This window comes from Ochotona curzoniae, unplaced genomic scaffold (assembly GCF_017591425.1).
Source record: "Ochotona curzoniae isolate NIBS_2020 unplaced genomic scaffold, NIBS_Ocur_1.0 contig_2688, whole genome shotgun sequence".
Taxonomy (NCBI): domain Eukaryota; kingdom Metazoa; phylum Chordata; class Mammalia; order Lagomorpha; family Ochotonidae; genus Ochotona; species Ochotona curzoniae.
The window spans coordinates 28,810,214-28,829,898 of NW_024465553.1; the positions used below are offsets into that span (position 1 = coordinate 28,810,214).

A 19,685-nucleotide genomic window follows, 5' to 3' on the forward strand; every position below is an offset into this window, starting at 1 on the left:
CTGTTTTCAGTTAAGTCAATTTTAAAGGCAGTATGAATACCACAGGAAGATGGGTTACACATTCATGCATGCAAACTTTACGTATTTTAAACTCTTACGGCTTCATTGCTAAAATCCCTGCAACATCTGGGGTGGGTGCTGTGGCACAGCACACGAAGCGCCATCTTGCGACTGCTGCATTTCACGCAGAAGCGCCTGGCTTAGGTCCTGTCTCCTGCACCCCAGCTTCCTGCAAATGTGCCTGGGGGGGAGCAGGTGGTGCCGCCCAGGGGGGCACCAGGATGGCTCCTGGCTGCGGCCTGCTGCTCCAGCTGCCGGACGCTTGGGGAGTGAGGCAGCAAATACAAATTTTTGATCATTGTCCCTTTTAAATAAATACCTAAATCTTTTTAAAAAAATACAGAAAATGAAATACGCGCTATATCTCTTGTTCTAGCATTTTCGAGATTATCGCTATCACTTTCAACTTAAAGAATATATTGTCTAGCTCCTAGACATGTTGGCATTTTCAAAAACACTGGAGCGTTTCAATTTTGCCGCCCAAAATTGTACACGTTCAAATTAAAAGCGAATACTGGAAGCAGAAACTGCTAAGTATAAACAAACATCTCCACATAATTTTTTTTTAAAAAGAATTATTTATTTCCTATTGGAAAGGCAAATTTACAGAGAGAAAGAGACAATGACCTTCCTTCCACTGGTCGACTCCCCAAATGCCTGCAACGGTCAGAGCTGGGCAGGTCCAAAGCAGGAGCCAGGAGCTTGTTCTGATCTCCCACATGAGCGCAGGAGCCAAAGGACTTGAGCCATCTTCCGCTGCTTTCCCAGACCACTACCAGGGGGCTGGATCACATGTGCAGCTGAATAAGCACCCCTATGGCATGCTGGCACCACAAGCAAAGGATTAGCTTGCTACACCACCACCACGGCAGGCCCCAGAGTACAATCTTTGATTCACATTCATTTCAGATGTTGCCACATTCTGGATTTTATCCTGGCAGGGTTAAACTCACCTGGGAAGTAGGGAGGGGGAGGGTAAACACATGTAAGGAGTGACAGGAGAACAAGTCTGGGTTCTTTATCTTAGCACCAGAGCACGGTCAGCCAAGGTTTTCTGCAAAGGTCCACACAGCTGAACACTTCTTGTTTTATAGTACAAATTCAGCTAGGTCAATACAAACAAAAATAGGTACGCTCCAATATGGACACACAATGTGGATTTCAGGTAACTTTCCCACGTGAAGAAATAATTGGGGCCCTTTGTAAGGTTCAGTTTGCTAATCCTCGCCTTGCACATGCTGAGATCCCATATGGGTGCTGCTTCGTGACCTGGCAGCTCCACTTCCCATCCAGCTCCCTGCTTGTGGCCTGGGAAAGCTGTAGAAGATGGCCCCCAAATGAAAGAAATCTTTCAAAAAATAATAAAAAGTAAAAAAAAAAAATTGGGGGCCCAGAGTGGTAGCCTAGTGGCTAAAATCCTTGCCTTGTATGCGCCGGTTCTAATCCCAGTGGCCCCACTTCCCCATCCTGCGTGGGAGACCTGGAAGAAGCTCCTGGCTCCTGGTTTCGGATTGGCTCAGCTCTGGCTATTGTGGCCACTTGGGGAGTGAATCATTGGACGAAAGATCTTCTCTGTCTCTCCTTCTCTCTGTGTATCCGACTTTGTAATAAAGCTAAACAAATCTTAAAAAAAAAAAAAATTAAAGGGAAAAAAGAAAAAGGGAATCAGAAGCCTTGTTAATAAAATTAGAAGAGACAAATGTTTTCTGTCATCAGATTGGATACTGGAGCAAGCAATGCTTAAGAATTCCTCTCCCTCTTTAAATTGATATTCTGGGGGAAACAAACCAACAGTCTCCAAATACACACAGGAGTGCTGATTTAACCTTCTGTTTTACAGATATCATTCTTTCAGATTTATTTATTTACTTGAGATGCAAAGAGAGAGTCTTTTCATCTGCTTTTACTCCCCAGATCCCATGATGGCCAGAGCCGGGTCAGGTGGAAGCCAGGAGGTTCCTATCTGGGGCTCTCACAGGCACCCAAACATTCGCATCATCTTTCGCTGCTTTTCGGAAGCCGCCCACAGGAGCTGGGTTCAAAGCGGAGCAACCCAGGCACAAACCAGCCTCTACGGGGAGCGCTGGCATCGCAGACGGCGTCTTTATCCACCGGGCCACCACGCTGGCCTTTCAAGTTTGCTTTTTTGTTAAAGATTTATTTATTTCTTTATTTTAATTTTTATTGCAAAGTCAGATATACAGAGAGGAGGAGAGACAGAGAGGAAGATCTTCCGTCTGCTGGCTCACTCCCCAACTGGTCACAACGGCTAGAGCTGAGTCAACCGGAAGCCAGGAGCCAGGAACTTCTTCCAGGTCTCCCATGTGGGTACGGGGTCCCAAGGCTTTGGGCCGTCCTCTACTGCTTTCCCAGGCCACATGCAGGGAGCTGGATGGGAACCTGGGCCATGGGGATTAGAATCGGCTCCCAAATGGGATCCTGGAGCAAGCAAGGTGAGGACTTCTGCCACTAGGCTCCCATACCGGGTTCTCAAATTTTTGAAAAAGGGAATTTCCTAGAACCCCAAACTCTGAAATTAAACTTGTTTTTCATAGTTTCATCCTTGCGTTTAATGTACATGTAGTCTGCCAATGTCATCTGCGGAGCCTACTTCCAGTGTTCTAGCTGGTTAGCAATACACTGCAGGCCGTTTGAACTTCGTAACAGTTCAAACTGCAAAGTTTTAAAAAATCCTGTTTAGACACACAATCATTTTGAAGTCACTACATTCAGGATGGTCAAGACTCTCGGTAATAGTTGGAAATACATGTAAATAACCTTAGTATCAATAACCGTCAGTAAAACTTACTCCCCTTTTCACAAACCGGTGAGTGCAATTTTCAAATCAGCTTTCTCTCCCAACGTATACTTCCTGTGGTACAGCTGAATATAAGACAAATAGACATTTAAATACGTTTTGAAAAACGTGCCAAGTTTTCTCTGTCAAATTTAAACACAGACCTGAACCTCGCAAGGATGAGTTTGTAGAAGAGAGAGCCAACAACGGATGGAATGTTCTGGAAAAGGCAGTAGGGCTAACACCGAAAATCAAGCATCAGAAATTACTGCAGAGCAAATGAAATAAAGAAGAAAGGAAGTGAGCCCTGCAGGCCGTCAGCCCTCCACAGGAACACATTTCATCTCGGGGAGCAGAAAGTCCACAGCCTTCATGGTCCACATGGAAGCTACAAGATGCAGGCACTTCTCAGAACCCCAAATCAGAAAGAAATTTCCCTAACGGAGATTGTGTTGTTTTGGGCAAACGAACTTTGGGAGCCCAAACTGTAGCTTTTCTGGTTAAAATGGTTTCCAGATTTTTTGTCGCCCTTCCTTCCTAAGGTGACAGCATTCCTTTGTGACACTATTTCAATAACAAAGAATCCAGGACACCTCCCAGCCCCCACCCGAAGCAGCCAGCTACCAACACTCTGAGAACATTCCCCACGCAAGAATGCTCTAAGAAGCCAAATCAAAGTACTTTTACCAGGAAAAGAAGAAAAAAAAAAAACCTGCTTCCAGTTTAAAATGTTACCCTGGTGGTTATCTAATTTTTACATGCATATCAACATTCCACGTTTGCAGAAAAGCTAAACTAAAAGACTTGTGCCTGAGTGGGTAAGAGTTCTAATTTTGCACAGTTCTAGTTGTCTAGGACCCTGGGACTGTGTCGAGTCTGTAATTACGGCTTGAGCGGCCCCTTCCCGACGTGCATTTTTCCCATGACCGCATCCACCGAGACACAAACCCCAGCCCCACTGCGAGGGACCGTCCGACCTTCGGCCGAGCCTGCCTTCACACTCACCTTAGCGCTTCCCCCGGCAATCCGTTGAGTCTCCAACTCTCGGGGCGATCCCGCCTTCTCCTGTACAGCCCCGACTGCGAAAGCTCTTTAAGTTGCAAAGCAGTCATGCTGCTGTCCACGCACACACACGCACACGCACCAGCTCCCGTCTGCGGGGCAGTGTGGCTGCTGCAGTTCGGCACACCTGACTCGCAGTTAGAGCCCTCCACGCGGGGCAGGGCAGGGCAGGCTGCCGGAGCACAGCTTCCTGTTTCTGGCAGGCACACACCCTCCTCTGCAAGGCATGACTTGTCTTATCTCTGGGCCTTGCACTTTGGGGTGTGTGTGTGTGTGTGTGTGTGTGTGTGTGTGTGTGGAGGGGGGGCACATGCCACCGAGAAGGCGGCTAACTCACGCGCTTACTAATAAGCAAAGCCTTAAGTATCAGGAAAGAGGCACAAGGATTCCTTGAAAAATATTGACAGCATGGTTCTGAATTAAAATCGAGCTAAAAAGCTCCAATTGAATCATGACTAAAGGGTCCTATCCTGTTTTATTTGCCAAGAAATCCATTAACGATACACGGGCGGCTGTCAGTTTAAAGAAAGTGCCGTGTCATCGTAAGTTCTTTGGGACATTTTCCTTCAAAAAAAACAAACAAAAAAAAAAAAACCACCTAATGGGAAGTAGTCCAATTCTTTCCTGTCACCACTGTACTCCAAATCCTTTGTGGAAGGGAAGGAGCGTCGAGCCCACCACCCTCTCTCATTAAATATAATTCAGTAAAGGAAGATGGCTCTTCCGTCAACATCCATGACTGCCTATTTGGAACAATCCCCTCCCACTCAAGCTGCACAGGTCTGTGTTTACCTGTGTGTTTATCTTAGACGTAACAAGGGAAGGAAGTGCAGAAAGTGGCATTGGCGTTAGCAGACAAGGCCAGTCCTTTGTCGGTCAGCCCCGAATGCCAGGGCAGCGGCAGGCAGGCACCATTCTGTCCTCCGACAGGACACACTGCGTATTGCCCTATCACCAAACACAGGCTGGATCCTGGCACTGGCGGCTGTCAGCTCGACTCCTGGGACTGATAAGAACTTCTTGCTTCCACCGTTGGTCCTTTTCCTCTTGCCCTCCTGACTTCCAGAATCCTCCCCAACAACAGCAGCACAACTCGGTCTGATACTTTGTTATACTAAGCGACCACGCTCCCTTCTCTAAGAGTATCTGTGCTGAAATGCGAAACCAAAGGTAATCCACAAGAAGAGGGGCTGCTCTGGCTTGCCCATTCCCTCAAGACACAGCCAGATCTACTCGGGGCCACCATCTGACCCGACTTCTGTGGCCCCAAAGAGAAAGAGATCGCAACAGATCGCTTCATAATAGCTATCAAAAGAAACATTTCTGAAGATGCCGGAAAACGGTAGGATGGCGGCGTGCTGGATTTAAGAAATCATGAAACATGTCTTTATTTTTTTCCTGAAAAGAAAAAAGAAGGGCCCTTGTTAGGGTACGGGAAGTGAAGTCACTGCCTGGAATGCCAGCAGCCCATATCAGAGTTTATGTTTGAGTCCTGGCTGTTCCACTTCCAGTCCAGCTCCCTGCTCATGTCCCCAGCAGGTGACCTAAGGTTTAGGCCTGGTCCAGTCATCATCCGCTGTCTTGTGGAAGCATTAGCAGGGAGCTGGACTGGAAAAGCAGCAGGTGGAACTCAAACTGGACACTGTATGATATTGTGTGTCTATTGTGTCTAAGCGGCAGCTTAACACGCTACACCACTATACAGCAGCTTAACACGCTACACCACGATGCCTGCCAAAACCTACTTTTAAAAATCAGATGACAGGTGCTTCTTTCCTTTGTTCTCTAGAAAGAGACACACAACACTGGTACCACTCCCAGCCTCTGACGGACTGGGAACACAACAGTAGAAAACTTTCCCCTGGCTGGTCGTTTCATATCTCCTAAACACTGTGTGGATTTAAAAAGACAGAAAGAGTGTAGAATGTTTAAAAGCCCTTTACACGAGGCCCTAGGATTCCCCTAAAATGTGGAAACTTTAGAGTTTCCTGTAACAGAAACACGTAGAATGGGGACTTCTAGAATATCAATTCTTTAACTTTTGGCCAAATTAGGTGAAAAAAAAAAAAAAAGGAGGGGTGGGGGAGAGACAACCACATTTTTTCCCCACTCTAAGGCATGCAGATGTCTGAAGAGTAAAATGTAAATCAGTTGTATATTCTCTGCACACACAGAACCCAACATTAAGTCTGACCTATTTCTGTGGGAAAACGTAATGAGTAGTTTTATGGGGGGGAAAAAAAAAAGCCTTCAAAAAAATGGATGCAGTGTGCTGACGAAGACAAACAGCTCGGTGACTCCTAAAGGTTAACCAGACAGGAAACAGCTACCGTGTAGGCGGAGTCTCACATCTCATGACTCTAGGGTGAAAAGGATGTAAAAAAAAAGGAACAGAAAACAGCCCCCAAGCAAGCCCTCAAACAAGCCAGCTCAGTTCTCAGCCTCTGCCTTGTAAGCTGTCCAGGCTGCTATGTAGCAACGGCAGCCAATAGGTGCTTAGGTTCCCACGACACTGGCATCACTTTTTGGGGGGGGAGATAACCAGATTTTGGGGCTTTCGGGGGAAGGCTCTTTCAATGCCTTCGTTGGTGAAGACAGAGAAAAGTGCAGCAGGCTGTCCCTGCACCCCTAAGTACACTAAGAGGTGACATCGCTAGGATGAGAACTAGGGGAAGGTAAGCAGGCATCAACAGGCATTCGCCCATTTTACGCAAATGTCATAAAATACATAACGGAGCAGCTCCCCCTGCCACACACACCGGTGTCCCCCCAAACCAGCCCCAGGGGCAAGGACACACCAAAGACACACCCAGTGCACCGGCAGAAACTGACAGCCCCGAGGGAGGCTTCTGTTCCAGCCTTCATTTCTTCCAACACACTCTCCCACAGGAATGGTGTTAGCAATTAATTCTGGCTGAATCTTGAAACTGGGCCTATTCCAACTGAGTATCTTTCAAAAAGTTAAAAAAAAAAATTTTTTTTTAATTGGGAAGCAGATTATGGAGAGAAGGAGAGACAAAGATCTTCCATCTGCTGCTTCACTCCCCAAGTGGCCGCAACGGCTGGAGCTGAGCCAATCCTGAAGCCAGGAGCCAGGGGTTTCTTCCTCCAGGTCTCCAACACGGGTGCAGGGTCCCCAGGCTTTGGACCATCCTCGACTGTTTTCCAGGCCACAAGCAGGGAGCTGGATGGAAAGTGGAACAGCTGGGATATGAACCGGTGCCCATGTGGGATCCCAGCGCTTGTATGGTGGGGATTAGCCAACTGAGCCATTGCACAGGGCCCCAAAGTACTTCCTTAACATGCTTTTGACAACACTGAGGAAAGCCTGGATATCTGTCCTTACCTCGAGTTTCGAAGGAGAATTTGCATTTACGTATTCTTAAACATCTGTGAACTCAGCAATTAAGTAGAATTTTTGCTCCGATTTTCCACAACGGCAGCTGCCTTACACAGCACAACCCAGGAGACTGTACCTCCTGCTTGACACATTCAGTGATGAGGAGCTTAGGATTTCCTAACACTCCTAGGGGTTCCTCTGCAGGCCCAGCATCCGCGCACCTGCTCCAAGCCTTCCCTCCACTCCCAGTCCTTTGCCTCAACCTGCAGGGGTTTTCTTCCAATCTGGACTCTCACTGGTGGTGTCAACAGGGTCTGTTCTTAGTGTCAAGGGCACAGCTGCCGCTGACCTCCGTTCCAGGTTTATGCTGCACACTGGGATGCACAGAGCCCTCTGGCTCCTGGTCTAACTGCTCACTCAGGAGTTATGGGCCTCCTGTTAAAATGCGGAGAGCTAGCCTGTGCGTAAGCCCACGAGACACAGCTCTGCACCCTCCATTCACAATGACCTCGTCCTCTGAAGATCCCCAAGGCCCCAGCATAGGATTCCAAAATTTCATGTTAATTTATTGAGCACTTACTTTGAGCCCTGCAGGGAACCACACACTTCTTCAGAAAAGCCCCTTTTGCTTCCTCTTCTCTCGGCAACCTGACACATCTTTCTGCCGCCGGCCTTGCAATCTCCTTCAGGGTGTAAGCAGATCACTAAGAGACCCCGTCTGTCATCCATACACAAGCGGGGGCACAAGCTCTGCCATCTGGCGCCAGCTGAACCAGCTCCCCACCCCAAGGACAGGACACCAGGCAGTTCCCAAGACAAAGTGTCCTTGTCTACCTGCCTCTGCCACACACAGCCTAAAGGCTCTGGAACGGTCCCTGGCAGAACCAGCCCCTGGCCATGGTGCCATTAACAATCAGCATGAGGATTATCTTTTCCACAAAGTCTTCTAGAACTGCCGGCGCCCCAAATTCTCTCTCTCTCTCCCCAGGCCTTCCCATGTGCTCTCAAAGGTACCCATGATACCCTAGTTCTGACCCATCTCTGCCCTTCGGTACCAGCTAGTGAAGGGTAGCAATTCAAGGATACCTAACTTATCAGTGTCCGAGGGGAGGGACTCTGTTGACATTCCTATGTGTTAGATGAACAAATTCTCTCTATGTAAGCAACTGATTTTTGACAGCCTAGACTTTTGAAAATTTTTTTTTGCACAACCTGCACACATCCATTCCCACAGTTTGGGAAAATTAATTTTCTTGGTGAGATCTTAGGGTTTCTAATAACCCTGAAGATTTCATATTGGTAGAGTCGAACGGTACCTTTCCCAAGGATTAAAAGCTTTCCATTTGGGATAAGGGGAGCCGACACCTTGAACTTGGCCAGAGTCGGTTCTGCAGCATCCTGTAGCCTTGTAGCAAGTAACCCTTCAGGTACAGGAAAAGAAACAAACCATCTCGAACATACTTCCTGGTAGGATAATATAATAGCAGAGGAATGTCAGGTTTTGCAACTCGCTTTAATCTTGATAAGAACAAATTCTTTTGTAGTTTAAGTTGTATCTCATGAATAATTCTTTACAGGAAAAACCAAACTTTGAAAAAGCAAGAATATCCTTCTGGCCACGCTGTCTTTTTCAACGGGGGCTACCTGGGCTGGGAATGTGAAGGAGGAACTTGGAATTACACGGCTGTTGTGTGGGAGTCTGATCAAGGCACCACTTAAATTCGAGCTCAAATTAGCCAGAATTGGGGAAACGGGCAAGATTAAGTCTCTGCACACTGTATCAGAGTGTCTACTTTAAGTCCTAGCCCGGTTTCTTCCTATTTTTTAACATTTATTTATTTGTATTGGGAAGGCAGATTTACAGAGAGAGACAGAAAGATCTTCCGTCCTATGCACCCCAAGTGGATTCAATGGCCAGAGCTGCGCCAATCTGAAGCCAGGAGCCAGGAGTTTCTTCTGGGTCTCCCCCGCAGGTGCAGGGTCCCAAGGCTTTGGACCATTCCCCACTGCTTTTCTTGGCCACAAGCAGGGAGCAGGAAGGGAAGTGGAGCATCCAGTTCACAAGCCGGTGCCTATAGGGGATCCCGGCGGATGCAAGGTGAGGATTTAGCCACTGGGCTATGGTGCCGGCCCCTGGACCTCCTTCTGATCCAGCTCCTGCTAATGGTGCAGTTCCTGGGTCCCAGTGACCCACGGGGAAGACCAAGACTGAGTCCCTGGTTCCTGTGGCCATCTGGGAATTAAACCAGGAAATAGAAGGTTCGTTTTCTCTCATATAAGATGAAAAAAACGTCAACAAAGAATAGGAGGAAGCAGGCTCAACCTTATGGAAACAAAACAAACAAAACCCACTGCTCAGAGTGGGGAAAAAAAACCAGCAAAAAAGACAGTCTGCTCACAAGCAGTGTGCCTTTTATACGCTTCTGTGATCTGCTTGCTCCATCAGCCTTCCGGTAATGCTGACACATCAAGTGGACAGGCTCAGCTCTTAGCAAAAGCCATGCACGGCGGACTGCAGTTCCGAATGAGAAGTCTGCGGCAGTCTGCCTCGCAGCAGCCACCGGCACCAACGACACAGCACGGAAAGCTGGCCTAGCACTGCCCAAAGAACTGAGAGTGAAATTTCAAGTAACACGTCCAATCCCGTGTCTTTAAGGGGCCCAGGGAGAGCCCACGGTGGGTTGAGGAAAGGGTAGCAGAGGGGACCAAGTACTGACAGTTCCAGTTTGGAACATTCGTTGGGGTTGCCCTGTAAACTGTCAGAGAACAGTTAAATTAAGTCATTTCAATGCTTTCTCCCAAGATTGAGATTGTACGCTTATTATATATACATACATACACACACACACACACACACACTTGGAGATTTATTTATTTATTTGAAGGTCTGCCAGAGAGAGAGAGAGAGAGAGAGAGAGAGAGAATGGTGCTCCAAAAACAGCTTTACTCCTCAAGTGGTAAAAATATTTTACTTAGGGCCCGGCAGCGTGGCCTAGCGGCTAAAGTCCTCGCCTTGAATGCACCGGTATCCCATATGGGCACCGCTTCTAATCCCGGCAGCTCCACTTCCCATTCGGCTCCCTGCCGGTGGCCTGGGAAAGCAGTCGAGGACGGCCCAAAGCTTTGGGACCCTGCACCCATGTGGGAGACCCGGAAGAGTTCCTGGCTTCGGATTGGCATAGCATCGGCCGTTGCACTCACTTGGGGAGTGAATCATTGGATGGAAGATCTTCCTCTCTGTCTCTCCTCCTCTCTGTATATCTGCCTTTCCAATAAATAAATAAATATTTTTAAAAAATATTTTACTTATTTATTTGTTTAGTTCTTTATCTAGAGAGGGAGAGAGGGCGTCTCCTGCTGCTTCGCTACCCCGGCGGCCGCAACGGCCAAGGCTGGGCTGAAACCAGTAACCCAGAGAGCTTCGTCCGGCTCGCACACACTTTTGGCAGGGGCCCAAATGCTCAGCCCATCTCTGCTGCGTTTCCCAGGCCCTTAGAAGGGAGCTGGACAGGAAGTGGAGCAGCCGGGACTCAAACTAGTGCCCGTATGGGATGCTGGCACCACGGGCAGAGGATTAGCCTGCCACCGCGCCAGGCCCTAGAGTACATTTTTTTATTGACACTTATTTCAGTTGTTGCCATAGCCATGATCTTATTCAACCTGCTATGCCACCACGCCAGCTCCTCGTCCTTACAGTTTTGACAACTCTATGACTGAATATTCCTAGAGAGCATACATTTTAAAAACATATATTCATTTATATGAGCTGATGTAGTAATATTGTATTGTATTGTACGGCTTACAGAGTTCTTGGTACCCAGCCACTCGCAAGCAGCGACAAGTACGTTCCTTGTGTATTTCAGATACACAAGTCTTCATGCTGATGACCTGACACGGTGTTGGTGAGCACCAGCCCAAAGGCTGCTCTGCTGAGTGCCTGCTTCCTCTCTGCCTGCCTCCACATCCAGAGGCCTAGCACGCATTAGGCTTTGGGGAAGTGTTTGTTGAACAGCTAAAACACACACACACACACACCTTGCAGTCCTGTTGCATTCCAGCGTCGGGGCCCTGCACGCATGCAGCAGGCCTGGCAGAAACTCCTGGCTCCTGGGTTTGGCTCGGCCCAGCCCTGGCACTGGTAGCCATCTGGGCACCGAATCAGAGAGTAATGTCTTTCTTTGTCTCTCGCTATAACTCTTTCAACTAACTAAACAAATATTGAACCAATAAATGAAGTCTAAATAAACAAATAGGGGGTGGATGGGTGATTTGATTTATAGTTTAAGATGCCACTTGTTACACTCACACGTCATACTGGGTTCAAGTCCAAGCTCTGTTCCCAAGTCCAGCTTCCTGTTCGGGTGCACTGTTGGAGACACTTTGGTGCCTGCCAGCCACATGTGAGGCCCAGGGGAGTGTCTGACTCCTGGCTTTAGCCTGGCCCGATTCAAGCTGCTGTGGGCATCGAGGGAGTGAACCAAAGAATGGGAGACCTTTCATTGTCTTTCATATGCCTTTCGCGTAACTGAGAGAAAAAAAATAATTTTGTAACACTAGGTGACGTGTTTTGTTTGTGTGCAAGAGGCAAAAAGACACGGTGATTCAGTCCTGTGGCAAACTGGTAATTCTGACCTTCTGGGGACCAGGAAGAACAAATGTTCTGTTGCATGCCCTGGAATCCAAGAGGTGTGCCCGGACAAGTGCACACTTCCTCTGTCACCATCGTGCGCGGTCACTGCTGCGGTCAGCACGTGAATCACCACCTCATCACCACGTCCACCAGCTCGTCAAAATATTTACCAAGTTCTGCGTCTAAAATGCAACAACACTCAATCAAAAATCCTGCCTTGTTTCTTTTTTAAAACAAGACTTGGGCCCGGCGGCGTAGCCTAGCGGCTAAAGTCCTCGCCTTGAACACGCCGGGATCACATATGGGCATCAGTTCTAATCACGGCAGCTCCACTTCCCATCCAGCTCCCTGCACGTGGCCTGGGAAAGCAGTCGAGAATGTCCCAAAGCCTTGAGACCCTGCACCCATGTGGGAGACCTGGAAGAGGCTCCAGGCTCCTGGCTTCAGCTCAGCTCAGTTCTGAACATTGCGGTCACTTGGGAAGTGATTCAGTGGAGGGAAGATATTCTCTCTTTCTCACTTTGCAATGAAAATAAACTCTTTTTTTAAAAATCACAATTATTCCTAGAAATTAAACATGGTTCTTTAAAAACAAGAAAAGAAAAAGAGATTTTCCACCCACTGGTTCGCTCCCACTGAGCCAGGATGGAGCTGTTGTGGGTGGCAGGAGCTATCTTCCGCTGCTTTTCCCAGACCATTGGCAGTGATCTGAGCAGCAGGTGCAGCAGCAGGGATGGGAACTGGGTCCCTAGGAGTTGCTGGCGTCACAAGCACGGACTGACCTGCCACGCCACAGTGCCAGCTCCCTGCCTCATTTCCACTGATCAGCACCGTCCTTGTACGGAGTTTTTTTCCCCTAACTCATATAGAAGTTTAGTTCAATGGTTAAAAAACAGATTTTAGGGATTTAAGAAAGGATTTCTAGAAAGACTTAATTGTTTTTTTTTTAAGATTTATTTTTATTGCAAAATTGGATATGCAGAGAGGAGGAGAGACGAGAGGAAGACCTCCCAGCTGATGATTCGCTCCGCAAGTGACCGCAATGGCCGGTGCTGTGCTGATCCAAAGCCAGGAGCCTCTTCCGGGTCTCCCACGCGGGTGCAGGGTCCCAAGGCTTTGGCCTGTCCTCGACTGCTTTCCCAGGCCACAAGCAGGGAGCAGGAAGGGAAGTGGAGCTGCCGGGATTAGAACCGGTTCCCATATGGGTTCCTGGCGCGTTCAAGGAGAGGATTTTAGCCGCTAGTCCACGCCGCCGGGCCCTGTATATCTGACTTTGTAATAAAAATAAAAATAAATCTTAGAAAAAAAAAAGAATTTGTAAACATGAAGGATGAAAACAGTAAATGAACCACTTTTCGCCTTGCTCTGATCTTTTGAATTCTATATAAAGAGACCCTTTCTCCCCCACACAGAATTTGCTTCCAGAGCCCAAAGACATAACAGATTTCAGAGAAGACTTCCACTGGGGTCCGTGTGGGTTGTAGGCAGCCGCCATGAACACCTCCACTGGGCATTCACATCTTGCTCTTCACACGGAGTGTGGGCGGCCCAGGCATTCGCGGGTGCCGCTGGGAGCTGTGCGCTAGCAGCGGGGCCATGTCACGGGGACTCTGCAGAGACCACAGAACCGCTCTGCGACACACAGTGCCATCACTGCTTCAGGCGCCATGGGCCGATCATGCCTGGGACAGCACAGCTCTTCATGCTGTACATGAAGGAATGTTCCATACAAATGAAAGCCCATGGACGCAGTTTAGATATCAGAGCCTGGAGCGTTGGCATGTGGCTGGCTGCAAACGGAGGCATACCCACGGCCCTCTCAGCCAGAGCTGGCTGTGGTTTCCAGAAAAAATAGGAAAGCCAAATCTGTAGCAGAAACTGCTCTTACTGGGCCTGGTGCGATGGCCCAGTGGCTAAAGTCCTCGCCTTGAATGCGCCAGGATCCCATATGGGCGCCAGTTCTAATCCCGGCTCCACTTCCCATCCAGCTTCCTGCTTGTGGCCTGGGAAAGCGGTCAAGGACGGCCCAAAGCTTTGGGAATCCTGCACCCGTGTGGGAGACCTGGAGGAAGTTCCTGGCTCCTGGCTCCGGATCGGCACATTATCAGCCGTTGCGCTCACTTGGGGAGTGAATCATTGGATGGAAGATCTTCCTCTCTGTCTCTCCTCCTCTCTGTATATCTGACTTTGTAATAAAAATAAATATTAAAAAAAAAAGAAACTGTTCTTCCCATGTAACATTACTTCTCACATTCAGCACACAGTTCACACTTCAACGTGCACACAGTTCTCTCACGGCTCTGTCTGTGTTCGCCTTCACTCCCCACACGGGCTGTCCTCGCGTGAGCCGAGAGATCTGGCTTCCCAACTCCGGGGTTTCACAGCTCCTCGCTCAGCAATCCTCTCTAAGCCACAGCCACAATCACTCTATCAGCCTGCCTCTCTCAACGTCTGCCGATAACAAAACGTCTTTAAAGCCTTTGGCTTCTTCCATGGAATACTATTCTAAGAAAGAAAAAGAATTCTTTCAGGGATATAAACCCACCATAACGAAACCTAAAAAATGAGTGAAAGATGCAACTTGCACGTTAACACAAACATTAAATGCTCAATAAAATATCAAAAGGAATCATTCAGTGTGCTGTTAAGAATGCGTCAATGGGGTCATCATTCAGCAAGCAGCTAAGACGTCCGCATCTCACACTGGGGTGCCTGGGTTCGAGCCTCAGCTCCCCTCTCAGTTCCGGAGTCCTACTGTGGCACACCCTGGCAGGCAGCAGGTGCCGGCTCGCCTGGATTGGTTTCAACCACCATAGGGGAGACTAGGATCGAGATACGGGCTTCCAGCTTCAACCCAGTCTTGATCTGGCTGCTGGGAACATTTGATGACTGAGCCAACAAATGGATGCTCTCTCCCCTCTCACATCCTTCTCTCCCTCTGTTTCCTTAATGCCTTCACACACACACACACACACACACACACACGGCTTTGGATCAGCTCAGCTCTGGCCATTGCGTCCATCTGGGGAGTGAACTTTCTGTCTCTCCTTCCTTTGGTAAATCTGATCTGCCTTTCCAGAGAAAAAAAGACACAGACAAAACGCTTTGAAATCCACATTTGTAAAGCACCCTTTCTGCCACCATGTGGCTCCTGAAGATATTGCATGCACACAATTTTCAAAAGATGAAAGGGCTCTGTCAATTCTGAGGTCAAGAATACAAAATCTTAGGGCCCGGCGCCATGGCGTAGTGACTAAAGTCTTCACCTTGAACGCGCTAGGATCTCATATGGACACTGGTTCTAATCCCGGCAGCTCCACTTCCCTTCCAGCTCCCTGCTTGTGGCCCGGGAAAGCAGTCGAGGACGGCCCAAAGCCTTGGGACCCTGCACCCGTGTGGGAGACCCGGAAGAAGTTCCTGGCTCCTGGCTTCAGATCGTCATAGCATCGGCCGTTGCGCTCACTTGGGGAGTGAATCATCGGATGGAAGATCTTCCTCTCTGTCTCTCCTCCTCTCTGTATATCTGACTTTCCAATTAAAAAAAAAATACATAATCTTACCACCGTGAACCCCAAAGAGCCACTTGATTCATAACCAATGTTAAAAACATACTCTATCCACTTGCAGTCTGACTTTCCAATTAAAAAAAAAAATACATAATCTTACCACCGTGAACCCCAAAGAGCCACTTGATTCATAACCAATGTTAAAAACATACTCTATCCACTTGCAGCAGCGCCACAGCACCAGTCCTGCCACTCCGTAAAAGATTCATCTATTTCTCTAAGCCAGAGCTCCCTGGAGAGAGGAGAGCACCTGTCTGCTGGTTACTCTCCAGGGTTTAGAAAGGCCAACCGGAGCCAGGAGCTCCATCTGGGTCTCTCATGTGACTGGCAGGCAGGGCTAACTTTCACTGCTTTCCCCAGGCCATCAGAGAGCTGGACTGAAGAAGAGCAGCCGGGACATGAACAGCACCCACACGGGATATGGCAGTGGCTTTCCCCACTGCGCCGTCATGTTCCTGTTCCCTTGCCGGACTTCTGATCCAATCTCTTGTCAATAAACCCAAAAGGCAGCAGGTGAAGGCCCAAGTGCGTGGGTTCCTGCACCCACATGGACATGGGAATTCTGGCCTACTCGCTCATTGTGCACATTTAGGGAGTGAACCAGTATATGAACAGTCTCTCTCTCTCTCTCTCTCTCTCTCTCTCACACACACACACACACACACACACACACACCATGTCTTCCAAGCAGACGGAAGCGGTGAAGGGCTGAGCTAGGTGTGACCATGGAGCCTGGCCTCACACATGGGTGCATGGAGCGAGAACAGGCTGGGTGTGTTCAGGTGGCAGCACCCGCAAGTGCATCCTAAAACAGGGTGTGGGGTGACCCGGGCTGTAACATTCACCAGTTCACACAAAGTCTAGATGGAGGGGCAGGCTATGCCAGGCAAGCGCATAGCACCTGCTGGCATGCATGAGATCTGGGTCTGGGAGTAGGATGAGTGGGGGAATGTGGGAAACTCCCCTAGTGGGTCATAACTTCTGCTGCTGATCATATGGCCCAAGCCTGGGGACTGGGAAAGCTAGGCAAAGTAGTCCTAACTGTTGGCTAATGTGTGGGTTGGTTGTGGAAGGGGGTGGACCAGACAGGGCTGAGCAAACCTTACTTTACCAGCAAGTGCAGAAACCAGGCTTTAACTCAGGTCATGCTGGGCTAGGCTATCACACCTACAAACCTGTGTGAGCCAGGGATGGGAGCAGACTGAACAGGGCCGGGTTCCAGCACATGCCAGTAAGAGTCGGGACTGGGGGCAGGCCAGGTCAGGCCAGGCTACAGCATCCAAAGGCAAAGACAGATGAGGGACTATGCCAAGCTGGGTCACAGCAATGACTGGCATGCGTGGCATCTATGGCTGGGAACAGGCCTGGTTGGGGAGCTAAGGGGATGCCCTGGCTGGGCTGTGGTTCCCAATGGTGAGTGCGAAGGCCAGATGGGGGCTGCTATCTGGTCTGGACATGGTTTCAGTGTCCCTTGACACAAGTGTACTGGGTCTGGGGTGTGCCAGACTGGGCTAGACTCCAGCACCCACTGGTGCTCGTGAGAACCAGGGTAGATATAGGATGGATGAGGGTAGGTCTGTCCCTGCTGAGCCATGTGTGAGCTGTGTCTGGGTGTGGACCAGGCTTGGCTGGCTGTAACATTCAACAGTAAAAACCAGAATGGGTTGAAGGCCAGTCAGGAAAGGCCACTGTTCCTGCTAGGATAGGTGGTAGACTATGTAGGGCTGGCCCATGGACCCACCAATGGGAGCGGGATCTGGCATTGGGAGAGGTTTTAATGAAGGCGTTTGCGGAACTCTGTCTGGACACAGTCCCTGCAGGTGAGCACAAGAACTATGTCAGGGAGCAGCCCAGAGGAGGCCACCAGCGTCAGCTGGAAGTGGGAGTGGGTCGGGCCATGCCAAGCTATAGCACCCACTGGCAAACACTGAGGCGGGCCATGCCAGACTGGGCTGCAGCACCCAACCAGCACACGTGAGATCCAGGGTGGGAGGGGTTGAACTCAGCAGGTGGCTGCGAGGGGCTCCCTTGCTGGACCACCACTCCCACTGGAGAGCCTGAGAACTGGGACGGGGGCAGACCAGGCCAGGCAGGGCTATAATACTGTTGGCCTGTTTGTGAGCTAGATCAGGGAAATGCCAGGCTAGGTTGACTGTGGGTTGCCAATCCCACCGGAGAGCACAAAAACCAGGACTGGGGCAGGCATGGCTAGACAGAAAGGCACCCGTCAGTACGTGCGCAGGCTGGATAATGGGGTTGGTTGGGTCGAACTAGGCTCTAATACCCACTGACATGTATGAGAGCTGAATGGGATGTGAGACAGACTGGATCAGTCTGCTGTACATACTGGCAAGCACAGGAACCAGGGCAGGGGTGGGCCTCGTGGGGGTTACTGTGTGTCACTCGAACTAGGCTACAACTCCCACTGGTCTGCATGGGGACCGAGTGTGTGGTGGGCAGGATCGGGCTGGGCTACAACACCCATCAGTTTGTGTAGAAGACAGGGCTGGAGACAACTGACCCAGCCATTGCAACCACCAGTGTGCAGTAAGCTGATTGGGGCGACAGACTGTGCCGGACGCTGTCCTGACAGGCACACACAAGAATCAAGTCTAGGATCATTAGTGAAGTTTCTATGGGGATCCCCTAACTGAATTGCTGGACTCAGAACCCCAATCAGAGAGAGAAGTGCAGGTTCTGCGGTCTGATCATGGAGTGCATGGTTCCGAGCTGGGCCTCCTCAGTGGCTTAGAGCAGTGGACAGCATGTCCAGGTACACACGGAGGACATGGCAGTACGTTGGAGCCTGCAGAGGACACCTGGTACCACAACAGAGGACAGGGGACAGAACAAACTGATCAACTCCCCCAGCCAAATGTTGGCAGTGACTATCTGGGCAAACAGAGACTCTAAGGTGCACTGTGTCAGCCAGTGGATTCCAGAGAACTTCCATCATACCTGGAGTAGTGAAATCAGCAGAAATTCAAAACTGTTGCGTTATAGAAACCTCTTGAGCAGGACCTTCAGAGCATGCACCCCATCAGGGACCCTGGGCTGGTGGTATCAGGTGGTTGTCCTCCATCCCAGGGTGCAGAGGCATTTGGGAGGCTGGGTGTGGCTTCTCTCCTTACCTCCTTCCTTCCCCCAGATACAGAAAGGAAAAAAAAAAAAGAGCATATGGAAACGGTGACCCCACCTATCTCCCTGCAGCCCATGAGCCTTATGACCCTAATCAACTATGTGAAAAATTATCAAAAATTAAAATCATTTTTAAAAACACAAAGAGAATGCAGGCATTTGACTTTGTCAGTCAAGAGGAATACACAAAATCACCAACCATTGGGTTCCATTGACAAGAGAACCAAATAACTCCCATCTCCCCCACGAAACCTTTCTCCCAATGACCACTGTTCTCTGGTAGGAATCCTGTATTTGACAGCTCTGAGGACAGCCTCAGGCAGCCCTCCAGGCTTCCAAACGGGTGAAAAGGCTCAAGTTCTCGGGCTAACCTTGACTGCTCTGCCAGTGGAGGGACACTGGCAGGGAACTGGATCAGCTGGGATTTGAACTGGCACTCCAAGAAATCCATTTTTGAGGAAGGGACGGGGGAGGCAAGGTAAGACTTTTTTTAGACACACTTAAAAAATGCTATAATCTAATGATTAGTATAAGAATTGGATTTATCAGGCCTGGCGCGGTGGCACAGTGGTTAAGGTCCTCGCCTTGCACGCCCGGGATCCCATATGGGCGCCGGTTCTAATCCTGGCAGACCTGCTTCCCATCCAGCTCCCTGCCTGTGGCCCGGGAAAGCAGTCGAGGACGGCCCAAAGCCTTGAGGCTCCTGGCTTCGGATCGGCATAGCATCAGCCGTTGCGCTCACTTGGTGAGTGAATCATCGGACGGAAGATCTTCCTCTCTGTCTCTCCTCTTTGTATATCCGCCTTTCCAATAAAAATAAAAATAAATCTTAAAAAAAAAAAGGATCCCGTTCTTTGGAAGTCAGAGTTCCACAGAGAGGGGGACAGAGAAAGATCTTCCATCCACTGGTTCACCCACCAGATGGTTACAATTCTGACAACTGAGCCAGGACTTCAAGCTGGATCTCCTCCAGGGGTAGTAAAGAGCCCAGCACTGGGGCCATCCTTTGCAGCTTTTCCCAGGTCATTAGCAGGGAGAAGACATGAACCAGCGCCCATGTGGGATTCTGGCGCCCCATGTGGTGGTTTAACC

At 49.4% G+C, this 19,685-nt stretch overlaps 1 protein-coding gene across 2 annotated transcripts in view; it reads right to left on the reverse strand.

Moving 5' to 3' along the window:
• The window catches only part of LIMS1 (LIM zinc finger domain containing 1), a 79,618-nt gene that overhangs the window by 49,651 nt on the left and 10,282 nt on the right, over positions 1-19,685 (reverse strand). The window contains exon 1 of one of the 2 annotated variants that reach the window (XM_040975513.1): positions 3,863-4,104. The exons of the other annotated variant lie outside the window; for it this stretch is intronic. Coding sequence (XP_040831447.1) covers positions 3,863-3,969 — 107 coding nt within the window. The 5' untranslated portion in view covers positions 3,970-4,104. Of the gene's footprint in view, positions 1-3,862; positions 4,105-19,685 lie in introns of those variants that run through there. 2 annotated transcript variants of the gene reach the window in all.